Consider the following 19,901-nt stretch of genomic DNA (forward strand, 5'->3'; position numbering starts at 1 on the left):
TTCTTTCTTTCTTTCTTTCTTTCTTTCTTTCTTTCTTTCTTTCTTTCCTCTTTCCAGTTTTAGTGCTGTATCATTATTCCAGTGTTCTAAAATGTTTCAATACTATGCCTTGGTTTGCCACTTTTTTTCCCTTTACTTGGTGAACAATTTCAATCTGAAAATTACTGAACAATTTAGTGAATTATCCTTTCCCATAATTTTTATTCAGTTTATATGTCAAATATATATTTATTAATTAGATGTGAAACCTCCCAGGTCTTTCTTTTCTCTCATTCTTCCTCATTTATCATATTCTGTTCTTGTTTCATGGATAGTTTAAATTCTCTTGTGTCACATGATTTTAATAAGTCTTTTTTTTTCCAAATAAAACTTTCTTGTGATGCTTCCTGCTTAATTTTTTTCTGACTCCCTCCCACTTCCTTTTCTCCCTTGTTCTGTCTTTTATGCTGGAGGCTTTCTTCAAATAGCAAGTGATCTCCTGTTGTTCATTCACATTTAATAGCTGCTCACTAAAAAGACTATTGGAAACTCTGTGTCAACTGATGGCTTTCACTGTACAATGATCAGATTGGGAAGTAGCCATTCATTGGCAATGAGGACAGAATTTAGGGCTGTTGATGTTGATTTTCAGTTATTAGAGTAGAGATTTTAGGTGGTGGCCTGACCTGTATTTGAGATACCAGTAGGCAAAGCTATTAGAGAAGATATCTTAAAGCCAAACCATAAGAAATATCTAAGTTTTATTGATACCCTGGGGCCTTCACTTAAGAATTCCAAGTATAAGGCATTATTAAAATTAAGACTGTTATTGAAAGCTATCTTTTAAATAATATTTGCTTGCAAACTTTAAAACAGCAAAACATTTCTTATTCATTTTCTCATTTAACAAACATCCCTTGAGCACCTCCCATGTGCCAAACCCTGTTTAAATGATTTAATATACTAGTAAGATGAATAGACCTTTTACATCACATTATCAATGATAACATGAAACTTTGCCTCTAAGATATGGTGAGAGAAGCATTTTTTCCCCCCTGAAAACATTTACCTATGTTTGTCTTTACTTCACAGGATGACTTCTCTCAGACAAAGAAAATTCTTGGCAAGAAAAAAAATTAATGCAGCCAGGATTTATTTAATCACATTCAGACAGTCTGATCATTATCATCCAGTCTGTTTTGGAAGGGCACAATAATTCACATTCAATGGCTATCATAACCCTGTCCCCTCATGCATACCCAGTAAAATAAAAAGAGACATACTAAGGCTAGCCATCTGACTTCCCAGGTTAATAGACACTATAGCTTGGCAAGTACTTCCAGGTCAGCTGAAGTTAAGATAAGGTTTACAAGCAGTGGTTACCTCTACTGTCCTTTTATTTCATGCCTTTGGTCTTATAGGACCTAAAGGACTTACCTATGTGATTATTGCTGTAACACCAGTTTCATAATGTCAAGCAAAGATTATTTAAAAAATTGTTAAGATTATCCTAGTAAGAGCTGTCATGACACAGCCATTGCCAATTTTACAGCCATATTCAATGCAGTTGAAAAGAGAAACTTGTTCAGTGGGGACTTAATTTCTTTCACTGTAGCATGTAAATAAGAAACTTAAGAGAGATTATGCAACCCCATTTCAGATTTATTGTAATTTGTATTAATTTGAACATTTTGTTTTCTCAACACTATTGGCATAACTACAGTGAGACTTGGCATTTGATTTTATTATAGCCACACACAGTTGGATTTTCCAGAATGCCAATTTGAAACTAAATTGACCTGACTGCTTGAGAGCTGTACTTTACATAGTACCACACTGCCAAACAACACTACTGTCTCAAGAGAGATTAACCTTGTAAGCAAGTTATGCAGGTGATTCAAATCCAGTTAATCTCACATAAAAAAAAATGTTAATTGCATTGGCAAAGACATTGCCTTTGATCACTCCAAGGCTATATAATTAGGGATCAGGCCATTCAGAGGGACTCTAATCTAATTGATAAGCAGTTAGGAAACAGCCCTTGAGATTTTTCCCGAGTTTTCAATATGTGATCAGACATAAGGTGATAACATGGAAAAATCAGTGACCTTATTTACATGCCTCAAAATGAATTTTTCTCATTATTTAGTAGTTCAGGATGTTTCATATATATTTATTTTGATTGTGAGAAGTTTCATGGGGTACAAACTCCTGGGGCATTAATGGGTATCAAATGGGATTACTTACCAATTTACCATCTAATCCTTATAACTTTACATTTATTTGCAGATCATTTTGACATAAAACAGCAAATCCCAAGACATTTCCTTATAATTTTTATAATTTGTTTCTGAAAGCACACCTTTTGTTTGGCTTAGAATAATAGTAGTCACTGCAAAGGCAAAGCCTTTAAAAATATGTTCTCTGCCTGTACAACTTCTTTAGTCATCAATATTCATGTTTCTGATTCTCAGATTTTTCTGGAAATAAAGTCTAGTTAAGGAAACTGGAAAATGATTCTTACAAAAAATATATTTCCAGTTAATAAATGTTAGGCAAACCTACAGTTTTTAACATACCATTTTTTGTAGGCAGTTAAATTTTAGTAGAAGGTGATTTTATTATAATTAGCAGAAAACAATAAGAGTAATGAATAATACAATTTAGGGATAATTACTGCAATGGGCACTACGGAAATTCCCAGAATACTACTTTAAAAGTTGTGACCAAACTCCAACATATTAGTAAATGTCAGTGTCACTTTGTTGGAAGGTGTAACCTAAGTTACTCCAGTATAAAACCCATCTTGATGTCTCCTATATGTGCAAATGACTTTTATTTGCATTGTCTTTTATTTCTCTTTCCTGTCAATTGAATTACATTTCCATCATGAGCCAATTCTAGACTTCCAAAAATTCTATACCACATACTGTCCTGTGGTTATTTAGTTGCTAGGCAACTAGACTCTGCTTGAGGGCAGAAGGGAATAGAAAAAGTTCATTGCGAAGTTGTCCACCCCTGCTGGGTTCATCAGAACGGCAGCAGGGGATCCTATATCTTCCTTCTTCTTGAATTATAAATCAGGCTCTTCCACGTGTCTCCATAAAACAGTGGGGCTTAGAACATGTATGAAAGCCATAAAACCCTCAAGGATCCTGATGCTGTCCCCTGGATAAAGAGACAACTTTAGTTTTAGTAATTGTAGTTTCAGAATAAGTCTAATGTAAAGTTTATCCTTTGGGTTCATTGCATTCATACGTTGCAATTTTGTGGCAGGTAGTATGTTAAAGAAAGCATACAAAATCTTTGCCTGAAAATATTCATGTGTATTTTAATGGAACTAGTCTCACATACTGTTATACAATTTATTTTATAGTTAGCATCATGTCATGCAAATTTTCCATGTTAGATAGATAGATGATAGAAAGATAGATAGATAGATAGATAATAGATAGATGATAGATAGAAATAGCTTTAAGATTCCAGTGACTTACTAATTTTGCAGTGTATGAATTTGTCACATTTTTTCTAAAAGCACCCATTTTCTTTTTTTTTTTTTTTTAATTTTTTTTTCAACGTTTATTTATTTTTGGGACAGAGAGAGACAGAGCATGAATGGGGGAAGGGCAGAGAGAGAGGGAGACACAGAATCGGAAACAGGCTCCAGGCTCTGAGCCATCAGCCCAGAGCCTGACGCGGGGCTCGAACTCACGGACCGCGAGATCGTGACCTGGCTGAAGTCGGACGCTTAACCGACTGCGCCACCCAGGCGCCCCTAAAAGCACCCATTTTCTAATACTGTCAACATTACTACATTGATCCTATGTAGTTCTTATTTTTTGTTGCAATTATCGATTATCAAAATTGTTATTCTATTCTCCAATACGCACACTTTTCTTTCTTTTTTCTTATTGATTACTAATGTTGGCATGTCCATCATGTTCCTGATTTTAATAGGCATGATTTTAGCATTACTTTTAAAGTTTATTTATTTTATTATTTTTTTTTATTTTTTTTTTCAACGTTTATTTATTTTTGGGACAGAGAGAGACAGAGCATGAACGGGGGAGGAGCAGAGAGAGAGGGAGACACAGAATCGGAAGCAGGCTACAGGCTATGAGCCATCAGCCCAGAGACCGGCGCGGGGCTCGAACTCACGGACCGCGAGATCGTGACCTGGCTGAAGTCGGACGCTTAACCGACTGCGCCACCCAGGCGCCCTTATTTATTTATTTTGAGAGAGACAGAAAGAGTGTGAGTGGGGGAGGGACAGAGAAAGAGGGAGAATCTCAAGCACGCTTCATGCCATCAGCAGAGAGTCCATGTGGGGCTCGAATGCAGAAAACCGTGAGATCATGACCTGAGATGGAGCAAGAGTCCAATGCTTAACCGACTGAGCCACCCTGGTATCCCTAGCATACTAGTTTTAAAAAGATGTTTTGATTTAATTTCTGATAAAATATCTTCACCATGCTTAAGAAGTTTCTTTTGATTCCCTTTTTATTTTTTATTTTTACTTTTTGAAATTAAAGAGCTTTTCTATATCTAGGTATGACCACATTTACTTTTTCTTTTTCCCTTCTATTTTGTAAGTAGCCTCCTTTATCTTCTTAAATAAGAATGCATTTAACTTCGGGGCACCTAGGTGGCTCAATCGGTTAAGCGTCAGACTTCGGCTCAGGTCATGATCTCACAGTTTGTGGATTCGAGCCCCGTGTTGGGCTCTGGGCTGATAGCTCAGAGCCCGGAGCCTGCTTCTGATTCTGTGTGTCCCTCTCTCTCTGCCCCTCCCCTGCTCATACTCTGTCTCCGTCTCTCAAAAATAAATAATGTAAAAAAAAAAAAAAAAAGAATGCATTTAACTTCAAGTAACAGAAACCTGATCAGCAATGGCTTAAGCATAGGTGTTCATTTTTCTCCTGTCTAGCATTTCTGTGGTGAAATGATCTACACACACATAGACATACACACCCCATATCCATGCTTTACCTGCCAATCTGTTCCGATCTGCTAAATGGAAACTTGAGAATCCTTTTAGACTTTTCTTCTTCAATATCCACTTCTGATTGATCACCCAGTTTTGATACCTTTTCAATCTGCCCTTTTCCATATCCATAGAACCATCGTGTCAGCCAAAGCTGAAGTAATTTCTTACAAAATCCATTTGACCTAATTCACTGCTTCATGTTTCTCTTCTAGTTCATCTTTCACAGATCTGCCAACACAATCTTTTTCACATATTTATTTAAAATGTTGCTTCTGTACTTAAAACACTTCAACATCTCTCTATCACTCTTAGGGCAGAACTCACATTCCTTGACATGGCCAGAAAGGCCCTTCATGGTCTTGCCATTCACTATCTGACTGGCTTCATTTCCTACCACTTTTCTTTTTTTTTTTTTTTTTTTTTTTTTAATATTTAAAAAATTTTTGTCAATGTTTATTTATTTTTGAGAGAGAGAGCGCAAGTAGGGGAGAAACAGCAATAGAGGGAGACACAGAATCCGAAGGAGGCTCTAGGCTCTAAGCTATCAGCACAGAGCCCCTGACGGGGCTTGAACTCACTAACTGTGAGATCATGCCCTGAGCTGAAGTAGGAAGCTTAACCAACTGAGCCATCCAGGTGCTCATCCCACCACTTTTCTGATGAAACCAAGCTGCTGGCTGTTCACCAGCTACTAAGCTCAAAGCCTGACATAGGAAAAGCTGTGTTAATATGTGCTAAATGGAAGAGTGGGTGAGGGAATGACTTCTGTCCATATACGAGGTTGTAGTACAATACACTCATTAAAATCAAAGGGGGCAGGAAAATTCCTCATTTCTCAATCTCAATGACATCAACAGTGGCTTAGCTGTCTTTTAATATTGGGTATTTCAGTTTTAGATGAATCGAATGAACATCCCTGAGTGATTGCAAAGAAAACAAGTCAATCCTGCTTTCTGGGCTAATGATTCATTTTTGCTATTAACATTCTAAGCACTCATATGAAGATACTATACTGATCCTGTTGCCTATTTGCCGCCAGAAACAGTAGCTCAGTATCAACTAGCCAGTGCTCAAATAGTTGTTGGGAACATGTAGTGTCCAAGGTTCAAAAGAATAATACAAAATGACTGCATCCAACATGAAGATTTGTTCTGTCTTTGGGCAGGGGTGGGGTGGGGAACACTTAACTGTTAATTGATTCTGACTACCTAAAATCTAATTAGGAGCAACTTTTTTTTTCCCCCCTTTCAAGTTCTTATGCTTTATTTCTAAATTCTTCATTAAAAAAACCTCTCCATGAGAAGTTCTATTTGCCTGTTTTATGGCTTGGGATTTTGGGGTCTCAGAGTGCAGGTACTTAATGCTTAATATGCAGGTTGCTGTTTTAGAGAAAATTTTGATCCTTACTGTCAACTTCACAGTGGAGAGATGGAGTTGTCTTCCTTCTGAATGCCAATGATTGTTGACTTTAATGCAATAAAATATGTCTATTGCAACTTACACATTTATTTTATAAATCTAGACTTATTTAGTCAATAAAATTATGTACTTCCATCCTATATTCTTAATATATGCTACTTGAAGTGATTGATTTTCTTTAAAGATTTTTTTTTCTAAATATGTTTCAATTTTTTTATGCCACTATTGACATTTTTAAATTGGGTTTGAAACTAAAGTCTTCAGTGACTAAATACGACCATATGGCCAGACAAATTGTGTCAATTCCCAATGGATTTCATCTTTCTTTTCCTTGATTTCTCTTTCTACTTCAATAAGTAGAACTATTGGACTGCCTATGATTTGGAGACATTTGCTAATGAAATCTTAAGTGGTAATGTGTCCTGTATCAGACCATTATCAAAAAGGGAAGAAACTAGACAAGAAATTCAGGTGTTTAGAGATTTGTAAAACTACTGTTTGTTTTATATTTCTGTTCAATGGTAAAATTTTCATAGGCAGGGATTTATTTTTCCCTAGCTATATGTAGAGGAGTGGAAAATGCAAATTAAGGGTGATAGGTGCAAATTAACAACAAGGAGTAAAGGATGGGAAAACTGAACCTGAACACTAGAGAAATAAAGAAACATAAAAGTTAAGTAAAGAAAAAACGGGTAAATCTGTGAAACACTGAGGAGAAGATAATTGAAGTGGCCTTAGAAAATTATGTATGACAGTAGTTTACAATAATTAATAATAATGGTGATTTTTGTTTAAGAAAAAAATCAGATTGACAGCTTTTATATTTAAGAAAAATTAAATCAGGTTGATAGCTTTCCATACACGAGGTGAAAACATATGTGGAAGTATTGGGTCTTTGTGAAATGATAGCCTAAGTGGGAAAATTTAAATAACACCATGTGCGAGAGCACAACTTTTTGTGTGTATTCACTGTAGCGTTCTTTTTTGTTTTTTGTCTTATTTCCAGTTAGTTCATGCTAGCATTCTTGATGGAACATTAATATTAGTTTCCTTTTTGATAGTTTCCATCAGTTTCAACTTTTAGTTTTCTCACTCAGCTATTGGGGTAGATTAAAGTAATCGTTTTTATATCTTTCCGTGTTTCTGTGGAATGTGCTATTCAGACTTTTTGTGATAGGATTTTCCATACCTCAGGAATTCACTGAAGAATCAATTTTATTCCCAAAAGATTATATGATCTTATATACAAACCGTAGCTACTTCTGTGTTCCAAAATATTTTATTTTATTCAATTGCATTGGATTAATAAGGTCTTATCAAGATATAGTTGAGATAGAGGTTTTTTTGATAATGTTCTTAAGACATGCACAGCATTGATTTCATTTTACCATTGTTCCCTTTTTTTTTTTTTTTTTCCTAAGAACGACCCACATTTCTCAGGAGGCCAATTAACCAGGTGGTTCTGGAGGAAGAAGCTGTAGAATTTCGTTGTCAGGTCCAGGGAGATCCTCAACCAACTGTGCGGTGGAAAAAGGATGATGCAGACTTGCCAAGAGGAAGGTAAGAACATCATACAGATGGAAAATCATTAGATAACCACTGAATAATTAGGAGGGAAAAAAAAATCCTGATTTTACCATCAGACATGCATATCTTGGTGTATTATTTCCAGACATCTGATTTTTACATATGCAAGCCACGTATCTGCTGTTTAATATACTGAAGTCCTACAATCTTTTAATTGCTCTTTCATTGAATTTTCACATAAATGCCTGATTCTCCACTTCATCTACTGCCCCCAAATATCAAAGTTTCCAGAGGCGGCCCCTCCTAGTTCTGCTATTCTGCTCCTAGTGAACTCTTGACTATTTATCCTAATTCCTCCAACTACCATTCTGTTGGCATGATGCTTCAGCACACACTGGATGCTGTCTGCCTTCCTAGTGATGTCCAGAGCCTCACTCACCAAAGGCTGCTGAGCCTAACTGACTTCAAGGTCTGGAGTAAAGGAGAGGTTTTGTGCAACACAACACTGAAAATGCAGCAAGTCCTGGATATCTCTATCCGCAGAGGGAATTTCTCACTTAGGGACTGCCTGTCACTTTCTCACTTTCCATGTCTTCATGGAGACCTGTTTTTCCATCTAATCTTCCTATCACCAAACTCCTTAACCTAGTCACTCAACTTCCATGGGTAAGTCCAAACATGCTTGTTATCCTTTTATAAAAATACACTTAACATTTTTGCTGTCTAGTTTTTTCTGAGACCTTGCCCTTTATGACCAAATAAATCATTCAAGTATTTTTTTTTGTTTCCCCATATAATGAGCAAGTTTAGCTTTAAGATTAGTTTTGCCTTACTCCTAGTGTTACCTTCTGAAACTGTGGCCATCAGCCATCAAACCGACTACAATCATCTGAATAAGATTTGACATCCTGCCTTTTTTGTAATTTTTTCCTAAAAGAAAAAAGAGAGAAATTTGGTTTCATTCAACTGACTGAAATTAAACTTGCTTACACAGACATTGGTTGCCTTTTATCTGCTTTCACCAGCAACCACTGTGGATACTTTCCTGAATTTATGCATTTATTTCAAAATCTTGATTTATTTATCATTATTTCTCTGATACTGTATTTTCTGAAGTCATATGATCAACAGCACTGGTCTCAAATGGACCAAACATTTTTAACACTCAATGAGACATTCTTTGCAATCTATAGAAATAAAAAAAGTAAATATTTTAATTTGGTTAACTTGTTAGCCTGTATCGTAGGGAAAGTTACCTCTATGTCACTTTGCTGTTAGACATCTAGTTTTAAAGGAGTGTTGTTACAGGAGTTTGTGAATGTGAAGTTCCTCAAGTCTTCTCAGTGGAGAAGTAGGTTAAAATGCAAGAAAAGTTGATGGAGCTGAGAGCAGTTAATGTGTAATTTTTAAAAGTTGATGTAAGATTGAGAGATGAATTATATAGTAAAATTTAGCCTAGTGTACACAAAGGTTAATTTTCAGTTACTGGGAGTAAATATACTCATCCACTAAAAACAAACTAACAAAAACTTTTTTTTGGAATATTTTCAGGTTTATAGAAAAGTTACAAAAATAATATGGAGAATTCCCATATACTTGACATTCAGTTTTCCCTATTATTAACATTTTACATTACTAGGAAACATTTGTTACTCTGAATGAACAAATGGTAATACATAATGATTATACATTGTTTTGATTTCACCAGTTTTCTCATTAATGTCTTCCTTCTGCTCCAGTCTCCAATCGAGGGTATTTATTTAGTTGGATATTATAGAATATTGCATTTGCTTGTCATATTTCCCCAGTCTTTCATTGTTTTTATGATCTTGACAGCCTGAAGGGGTACTGGCAGGTACCCCAAACTAGGATTTGTTTCATGTTTTCTCATGGTTAGACTGGATTTGTGGGGTGTTAGGAAGAAAGCCACAGGCAATGCCATTTTTTTGTCACATGATGTCAGAGGTTAATGATGTCTATATAACATCCCTCATGATTCTGCCATTTTTAATCATTAAACAAGATCCAGTTCAAAAAAGTTTCAAAAATAGAAAGTAGTAAGGGTGTGTTGCATTCTAATGGCTCTATGTGTTTGAATTGAGGTAAAATAAAACTTAATCAAGCCCAGTTTAATTTGTTCCCAAATTTCTCTAGGTGTTAGGTCATAAGCCTGACACCTTTAGTTGCTATAATATTCTCCAATCTTACCAAATTCATTTGCTTCAAAGTTCAAATAATACACAAAAAGCAAACAATACTATTAATACTACATGTTTAGAATGGATGATATAAAGACCTCTAAAGGTGAGGTTGAGATTTTGAGAAATCTTACTTCCATTAACTTTCCTGAAAACATTTTCATAGGTTTCTGGCCTCTTTATTCTTCTATTACTGGCATGATACTACTACAGTGCTTTGTGTGACCAGCTTAATATTTTTAAAGTATTAAGCAAATGGAAATGCTGTATAAGCTTTCAATTGTACATTAGAAAGGCTTAAAGTAAGGATCAGCGCAATATAGAAATTGAGGTCAATATTTTTATCATGATAGAAACGAGGTACTATTTCATGAGTTCTCAATCTTTAAATGGTATTTCAAAGAAGCTTATTCATTCTTAGATTTGTAGGCATTAGCATAAGCTTCACTTGTGCATAATAAGGGAGAAATAGACCTCTTTACTTGGTGAGGAATAACAGTAATGACTTTTAACCAACCATAGCCTAAATCAACAACATTGATTCTATTACATTATTTAAGTCTCAGACTAGGAAGATGGCCATTGTTCTTGTGTAAGCAATTGTGTGAAGTGGTGTGGAGGATGACATTTCTTTGGCTTAACATTTAATGCAATTTGAATAAGGTTTGTGTAGTGGTTCATGCTTAACACATTTATAGTAAAGCTTTGTAGGGCAGCTGCATAGCCTGTAATTACTACGTAAGTAATATGTGACTATTTTTCTTTTCGAGACAAGAAAAGCTTTTCAATTCAAGTATAAATTTATGAAATGCTGTGATAGCTATTTAAACCTTCAGCACGGAAGAAGATATCTGTGCCAAACTTGCAGTAACCAGAGATGAATTAGGGGAGTATTTTGGTTTCCTTTACTTTGAAAATTTATTTTTAGTAGACTTATATACCTCTTTCTTTTTTAAAAAAAAATTTTTTTTTTCAACGTTTATTTATTTTTGGGACAGAGAGAGACAGAGCATGAACGGGGGAGGGGCAGAGAGAGAGGGAGACACAGAATCGGAAACAGGCTCCAGGCTCTGAGCCATCAGCCCAGAGCCTGACGCAGGGCTCGAACTCACGGACCGCAAGATCGTGACCTGGCTGAAGTCGGACGCTTAACCGACTGCGCCACCCAGGCGCCCCTATACCTCTTTCTTTGATTTAGCCTTGAAATTCCTGACCTTTCTCAGTACTTATCTTTAATAAAATTAAAATGTACCCTTGGTGAGTTGGTATTTTTTTGATTTGATGAGTATTTTGGTGAGGTGGGAAAAGTAGCATTTCTTAAGGCTAGCAATACTTTCACATACCAATATGGAAATGAAGTGGGTAGAGGGAACAAAACAGGAGATGAGGGGAAAGACATTTTTTTTTGTTTGTTATTTATAACGATTGTTTATTTATTTTAAACTTTATTTATTTTCTTTTATTTTTGAGAGAGAGAGAGAGAGAGAGAGAGAGAGAGAGAGAGAACAAGAAGGGGAAGGGCAGAGAGAGAAGGAGTGAGAGAAAATCCCAAGCAGGCTCTGTGCTCTGCTCTGAGCCTGATTCAGGGCTTGATCTCATAACCCTGAGATCATGACCTGAGCCACAATCAACAGTTGGACACTTAACCGACTGAGCTACCCAGGTACTGGTATAATGATTTTTTTTTTAAATACAGGTTTTGTTAAAATATAATTTAAATTGTAAAAGTTACGCTTTCAGATTTACCTACATTTATTAAGTGCCTCCGATATTTTTAATGCTCATTAGTCTGTAAAAAAAATATATTTAAGCAAAATAAATATAGTTATTGATTCTTTATTTTTTTATTTTATGTTAACCAGATGGGTGATATAGAAAAGTATTTACATACATTAAAGAAACTCAGGCCTAAAGTAATCCTAGTTTCTTCCTTGGGTAGTATATCTTTTTTTTCGCAGGCAAACCTAGACCTTTTTGCTAATTAATACTCTCTTGATGACCAGGTGCCTTCACTACATCTTTCCATAAAGTGTTTCATGTGATAAAAGTTGCCAGTATTTTAATTCTGTGATTATGTTTCATCTGTGCTATGCTCCATCTTATCGTAGGGATATTATATATTTTTGTTATACCAAAATCAAAAATAAATATAATATGCATTGTATGCTGAAGCTTTATGAAAATACTGTGTTCTAATGTAAAAAGAAAGAGAAAATAATAAATTTACAATGAAGTAAATAAAAAAATTAAATTAAAATACACCAACACGACAATACTCAGTTCAATCTAATATTAGCGAGAAGAATAAAAATATCCCTTCTCAGAAATTAGTTAAAAAGTAGTGTGATTAATCTGATTGTAATTTCTTCTCTGGTCTTGTCAGTATAGATTGTGTTTCAGTTAATTATTACCAGTCTTTTAAAGAATTGTAAATATGAGATTTAGCATCCTTTACCATTCATATAAATTTTAGTTATATCACTATATGGTTAGCTCCATGATTTTTTAATTTCATTTTTATTTATTTTCTGAACCAACTCTAAAGTGACACTAACTTTCTTAATAAAGATCTAGAGTACAGAAAGGAATGTTTATAATAGCTTGTCAGAGCAAAAAGGAAATAAAATATGCCATTTACATTCTTATGTATGCCTGCAAATTCTAAATGCAGTTGATGGCTTGCACATACTAGATATAATTCATGAATATTTCATAAAAATAGATAAAGGACTAGAGAATAAGAGTTGCAAGATATATGGTGGAAAATTCTATCAATTTTCTTGAAGCCACTGACAAATTCCTTTCTCTGAAGTGCAAGTCTATTTTAAGAGAGACTTTTTAGAGTTCTTAGTTCCATGAAATGCGAGATTCACATAAATACATGAATCCTTAAGAAAAGAAACTGAATAGAACCACTTATAATTCTTTTTTGTGTGTGTGTGGCATTTTTTACACTAAGTGGCTCTTTTCACTTAGCCCTGGAAAATGTTCTTATATTAATTGTTTTGAAGCTCCATTGTTTAGAGAATGTGCTTCTGGGATGCGGAGATGCTGAACAGGTGCTCCGCCACCCTGCTGAGGAGATGGGCCTTCTTCACATACAGCATTTGCTTCAAGGACATGTGGTAATTTGGGCTCCTGATAAATAACCATGCTGATTGGTAGGCTGATCAAGATTGGTCAATTAAAAAAAAATTAAGAACAGAAAGAACTAAGAGCAGGAGAAAAGCAATGTATATAAACATTGTATGTGACATCTGAAAAGTGAATTGGTCCCTAAGGCTCAGAAATATAAAGAAATGTGTTAATGAATACTCTGTAGTTTTTCAGCTGTATAGATGCCTTAGCCATTTCTGTCTAGAAAAGAAAATAGAACTACATGCACAATTACTGTGAGATCTTTTAATATAGCTATGAATAACATGAAGAATACTGAGGCCATCTTCAGAGATTAAACTTTAGGCTTGTTCTGACACTGTTCAATCATTTAATCAGTTTAGTTATACTCCCATGTTCTGGAAATGGTGTTTGACATATTTCTCTACCACTAACTAGGAGTGTGACCTTGAAGAAGATTTTTCAACTCTTTGTGTTTTACATTCTGAAGAAATGGACCAGAAATGCAAGGGGACTAATAACTAACCTACACTTTGACTCATTTGTACAGGGTGAATAATTATGCCATCCATTCTAACTCAAAGGGTTATTAAAATCATGTAACTCATTCAAAGAAATGTAAATACTATACACTGGATACACGTAACAAGTGCTCCAGTTTTATAAATTCTGCTGGTTGGTGGCATTTATTAGCTACCTAGAAAACTACAAGGAAAATATATTAAAGGTGAAAAATATAAAGTATACAATTTCTATGGATACTCAATTTCCTTGGTCAATCAATTTCTATAGAAACATAAAATCTTACTGATTTAATAGATACCACTTTTGCTTTTAAATCATATAGATTTCTTTATAAATTTTTCCAGCCAGTTTGCCAAGCCTGAAAGTTACCTCTGATTTTTCTACCTCTCAAAGTTTGTATACGGTCAACATATTTTATTGTAGGCCCAGTGTAATAAGACATCTGGGTTGGGACTTTCAAATTTCACACATTATATCATATCAGTTGTGTACTGATAATAAAAAAAACCATCACTTGTGTAAGAAGATTATGTAACAATAAAAGCATGTAGTTTTGAAGGACTTGTTATTTGCCATGCACTTTTGCTTTCCATATGTTAATTACACTAGTTTAAATAGTGTTCTAAAATATTATGATTCCTCATTTGAGAGCTATGGAAACAGAAGTTTAAGTAACTTGCTTCCAAAGCCACACATTAATACGTGTTAGAGTTAGGACTTGATTTAAAATCTTTCCAGCATAAAACATATATTTTAAACTATTGGGCTTTGTAATTATGTGATTATTAATTGTTTATGGACTTGAGCCACTGACTAATTTTATATTTGATAAAATTTTAGATACTCAGAAACGCTGTATCATGAATAACTTTATAGGAATGTTAAGTGTAATTTTTAGACCAACTTCATAAGCACACCTAGTGTCTTCGTGTTTTGGAAATCTATATTTGGACCATGTCAAAGTTACCTTCTTGGAAGCTGAAGATATAGATTTTTGTTTACAAACAGAATTAATTAGCAACTTTCAGAGGGATGCCAAAATGGTACTTTCTCTGTGTTTTCATCAAATAGGTGCTAATAGTTGCTGTTAACACAAAACTAATTGCCACCTAGGTTGAAGAGTGCAAGTTACCTCATCCTGTGACCACATTGGCCCATCTGTTGAGAATCTCAGCTCAGGGACAATGCAGGAACTGGCATCCAATTTGGGTTCTGGCCAGTGGTCAACTAACAAGCTGGGACACACTTGGAATATGAAATGCCTCGAAGTCAAAGATGCCCATTAACTGGCAGCTCTTGTGTTGTGTCAAGGCAGAGCCAAGACCAGGTGCAGTTTGCAAAAGGATCTGTCTGAGTGCCACCTGTCATTGGCATGTGGGTGTTGTCCAACACAGAAGCTAGGGCAGGTTTGTTTCTTCCATCATAGCTTAGGATGTTAGAGAATTCCCTAGGCAGAGATCAGGATTAGGGCAGCATTTTACTTAGCCCAAATTGTAGGACAAGCCAAAGGGTTACCAAGAGACAGTCATTGTGTCAAGACTCAGGTGGATATATTGGGTATTTACCATTGGAGACACACTTTCTAGTACCCTAGATTCTTACCTCAACTATACACAAAATATAAAAAGGAGAAAGTTGGAGAGCCTGATGGCTCAATCAGTTGAGCATCTGACTCTTGGTTTCAGCTCAGGTCATGATCTCACAGTTCATGAAAGCCAACCCCACATTGGGGTCAACGTCGGCAGCATGGAGCCTGTTTGGGATTCTCTCTCTCTTAAAATAATTTTTTAAAAAAGGAGGGGTGCCTGAGTGGCTCAGTTGCTTGAGCATTCTACTCTTGGTTTTGACTCAGGTCATGATCTCATGGTCTGTGAGTTTGAGCCCCACATTGGTCTCCGTGCTAACATCACAGAGCCTGCTTGGGATTCTCGCTCTCCTTCTCTCTCTCTGCCCCTCCCCAGCTCTCTCTCTCTCTCTCTCAGAAGAAATAAATAAATAAACTTAAAAAATAAAAAAAAATTAAAAAGAAAGTTATTTAATTGACTATTTTAACACAAATCCTTGCCTTCATATGACAATTTGTTGTTAGAATCACTTAGATGGTTTTTAATCACCCAGGGGTTTTTCTTAAGATATGCTTCTGATTGATTTTTTGCTGTTGCTGTTCTTAATAAGTTGTAATTGCAATGTGGGCTTACAAGGTAAAGTTGAATTTAGGAGACTAACAATCTTATCCCAGCTCTGCAAAAATGCATCATGCTGTTTTAAATCATTTACATAATATGTTGAGTACTAGGGTCTACACCTGCAAAATGTGCAAGTTGGATTGGATGGTTTCTGTGGTGCCTTTAAATTCTGAAATGGCATTATTCTGTGAATGGCAACAACTCAAAACACTTTAAAAAGTATAACATGTTTTTATAGGAGGGAAAAAAAAGCAAATTTGACATGGATGGGCCTAATGAAGAAAATTAAAGTTACTCATATAACCATTTATAACTGATAACTACTTTTTTTTTATGTTTTGCATATATGCTATCAGATTTTTATGTATATATGGACATTTTTTAAAAATTTAAAATTGCCTTTGACCCTGAATGCCTATTTAGGTTTTTGTAGGAAAAGGCTAATATTGATTCAAAAGAGTTGTTTTTATTGCATTTTCCTTTCCTGTAAATATAATGTTAATAACTATATTTACATCATACTTACTCTATATCATACCTATTCTAGGCGTTTTACATGAAAACATTCATCCTTATGGCAACTGTATGATATAAATACTATTATTATTCCCATATAACAAATAAAAACATGAGACACAAAGAGGGTAAGTAAGGTGAAGTCAATCATCTAGTAAGGTATCTTGGATGACTGGCTTCAAGGTCCACAATCTTGACCATTAACTAGAAGTGCTAAGTAGGAACAATTTTTTTTTTCCATTCTCCATTTGGGATTATACATTAGGAAAAAAAAACAGCTTAGTAAATGCTTGCCTATTAGATGGTCACAAAATACATCTGTGTAATAAAGTACATATTAATGCTTTTATAACTTTTATCATAATGGCACTTATCAGTACTATATAATCCATTATATTGTATCAAATAAATAAGTTTGCATCATTTAAAAAATATCATTATTTCCTATAGCCCACTGAAACAAAGTTTAAAGCAATTCTGTCTTTATCATCACAGAATATTTTATTTTAATATAGTCTTGTATTCTTCTTACCACTGTATCTGGAAATAAAAATGAAGTCACTGGTAATACAAATGAAGCTAAAGAAATGCTTGCTGAGAGAATTAAATAGTATAGGTATATAAATCTAGAACAATGAACTTTTCTAGAGCATGATAATGTAATTCTTCTTTTCATCTGCATTGTCTCATGGCACTTAGACAATGGTTAATTTTACTAAAAGAGCATTATTTTATATTTTCTTGATAATATTTGCTTATTAACAGTTCCATAGGCAGTTATGTGTTGGCTGACAGTTCTGATTTCTAAAGTTTTTTTTAATGTTTATTTATTTATTTGTTTATTTTTGAGAGGGAGAGAGAGAGAGAGAGAGAGAGAGAGAGAGAGAATGCACATGTGGGGGGCGGGGAGGGACATAGAAAGAGAGAGGGGAGAATCCCAAGCAGGTTCCACGATGTCAGTACAGAGCCAACGCAGGGCTCAATCTCACAAATTGTGAGATCATAACCTGAGCCAAAATCAAGAGTCAGCTTAACCGACTGAGCCACCCACGCATCCCTGACAGGAATGAGTCTTTCTAGACTATATTTTCTCAAGTGTAGAGCTATCATCATCATCATTATGGTTATTCAAATCAATTATTCAAATCAACTGGTATGAATTGAAAGAGAAAGAGGAAAAAAAAATAATAACTTGAGACCTAGTATTACAATAACATGATGAATGAGGGGTATGTCTTCCTTAGTGTGTGAAGGAGATACAGTTGTCAAAAATAAGAGACAAAAACCAAACACTTTCAAAGCATTGTAAGAACATACCCTATTCCACAGAATAGAATCAATTATTGAAGAAATCTACTTTAGTTGGTGCATAGCATCAACTCATTGGAGCTTCATTCTTAAAGGACCTATTTAGGCGTGGGGGCTGCTATTGGGACACAGTGAACCTTTGCCAAGAAATTAAAGTACTAGAAGTCTCTTCTGAGAAGTGATTCGTCATATAAATCTATAGGATAGACCTGTGACAAGATCTCAGTGTGGAAATTTTGCTGATCATTCTTAAGATTATTGTGACTGTTACAGTTATATGACCTACCGTAATACCTTTTAACTAATTTCATCAAATGTATGAGTGTGTGGTGCCTTTATTAAGAATACCTGGTTAACTCTCATAGCCATTCATACAACAACTGGCACTTTCTGTAAAATATATGTTTGATGGAAGCTATAAATACTTCATCCATCAACCCACATTTTCTAAGTTTTGTTCAACATTTATACCACAAATGATAGAATCAAAAAAGTCAATCAGGACTCTTACCCTTATTTGAAGAATTTTATAAAGAGAGAGAAAGAAAATATCTTTAACCTTACTATGAACACAATTTATAGCAAGATGGCAATTCTCTCAAAGGAATAACAAATATCTCTAATGTGAACTAATAAAATGTTACGTTTCAAAAATTCAAAAAGAATCATACATATTCATTGCACATTTTTAGTGTTGCTAATGCAACAAATTAAAAAAAGATGAGTTTGTTCTCAAGGATTTGAGGGGAGGGTATGAGATATGTACAATGTTAATTATTAAATAAAGCAAACTATTTAAAAAAGCTATGATATACAGACTCTTTAGAGTTGCAGAAAGGAAAAGCTGCTTTAGTCCCATGTGATGTTAGAGATGGGTCTGGAAAGGAGAATAGAATTCTCATAAGTGGAGCTGCAAAGAATATTCCTAGAGATGGAAGCAGGATGAAAAACCATTGGTGGCGGAAAGAATATGCCAACAATTAGTGGTTCCGTTTGCCTGGAGTGGAGTGGAGTGGCACTTAAGGCCAACAAGGTTAGCTGAGGCTTTATTATGAAAGCCTCTAATTCCAAGTAAAGTGTTTTATACTGAACACACTATGAAATGGGGATTCACTGGAGCACATTCAATACAAATGTGTCTGTCTCTAGGTTTAAAAAATTGATTCTCAAATTTTATGTAGGGTAGTTTGGAGTAGAGAATGTTCAGAGGTAAGCATACCTGGTAAGAAGTTGCTTAAAAGGTAGTTAGGGGATTCTTTTGGGTTATTTCCTGTGAATATACGAAATGGCAATACAAAGAAAGGTTGTGTTTTTGTTTTTTGTTTGTTTGTTTGTTTGTTTTGTTTTGTTTTTCCTTAAAGAGATAGATTCTATGTCAGGATTCATGGGGAAAGAAGGAATAAAAGTAATACTGAGGTTTATACCTTGGGTGCTGGATAAGAAGTGTTGTCTTTATTAAATACAGAAGTCAAAATATTTGTTTAACCCAACTATTATTTTTAGTCCTATAATAATATTATAAGTCATTGAATTCAAGTTGGAATTGTTTGTAGGATCTGACAATACTTTCTCTGAATGAAGAAGAAAAAAAATTGCTTGATCAAATATAATATGTCGTCTATGGAAAATGATTTTTAATGTCAGAGATGTTAAAATAGAAGAAATGTGTATCTTCAAATTGACTATGGGACAATAGCTAATTTTTCAAGTGCTTTACATGTAGATAACTCATTTGATCTTCATGGTTTCTTCATGAAACAAGTGTTCTTATCATTTTTATGTTACAAAGGAGGAATCTGAGGGGCAAATTCAAGTGGTAGAGATTTGAACCCAATTAGGCACATTACCCCTCAAGTCCACTGTCTAAACTACTTCACTCAAATAATTCATCTTTTTTTTTTTAAGATTTTGTGTTTAAGTAATCTCTACACTCAATGTGGGGCCCCACTCAATATCGACTGAACCAGCTGAGTGCCTCTAAAATAATTTATCTTTACAGGAAATTGTATTAAAATAATAAAGAGTATGGTATTTTTTTGAGGGCCCACTGATTTTATGCTAGGTGCTTGTACAGTTATAATTAATCTCCCCAATAGCCTTAAAGTATGAATCACCTCCCCCTCTTTTTTTAAGTTTGTT

At 34.7% G+C, this 19,901-nt stretch overlaps 1 protein-coding gene across 19 annotated transcripts in view; it reads left to right on the forward strand.

Annotated features, from left to right (window-relative positions):
• ROBO2 (roundabout guidance receptor 2) overlaps positions 1-19,901 on the forward strand; it is a 1,749,879-nt gene that overhangs the window by 1,572,968 nt on the left and 157,010 nt on the right. For all 19 annotated transcript variants that reach the window (XM_040484189.1, XM_040484188.1, XM_040484194.1 and 16 more), the window contains one exon: positions 7,807-7,945. In XM_040484189.1, coding sequence (XP_040340123.1) covers positions 7,807-7,945 — 139 coding nt within the window. The remainder of the gene's footprint in view (positions 1-7,806; positions 7,946-19,901) is intronic.

The sequence above is a fragment of the Herpailurus yagouaroundi genome, unplaced genomic scaffold (genome assembly GCF_014898765.1).
Source record: "Herpailurus yagouaroundi ecotype Mexico unplaced genomic scaffold, PumYag 162, whole genome shotgun sequence".
In the NCBI taxonomy this organism is placed as follows: domain Eukaryota; kingdom Metazoa; phylum Chordata; class Mammalia; order Carnivora; family Felidae; genus Herpailurus; species Herpailurus yagouaroundi.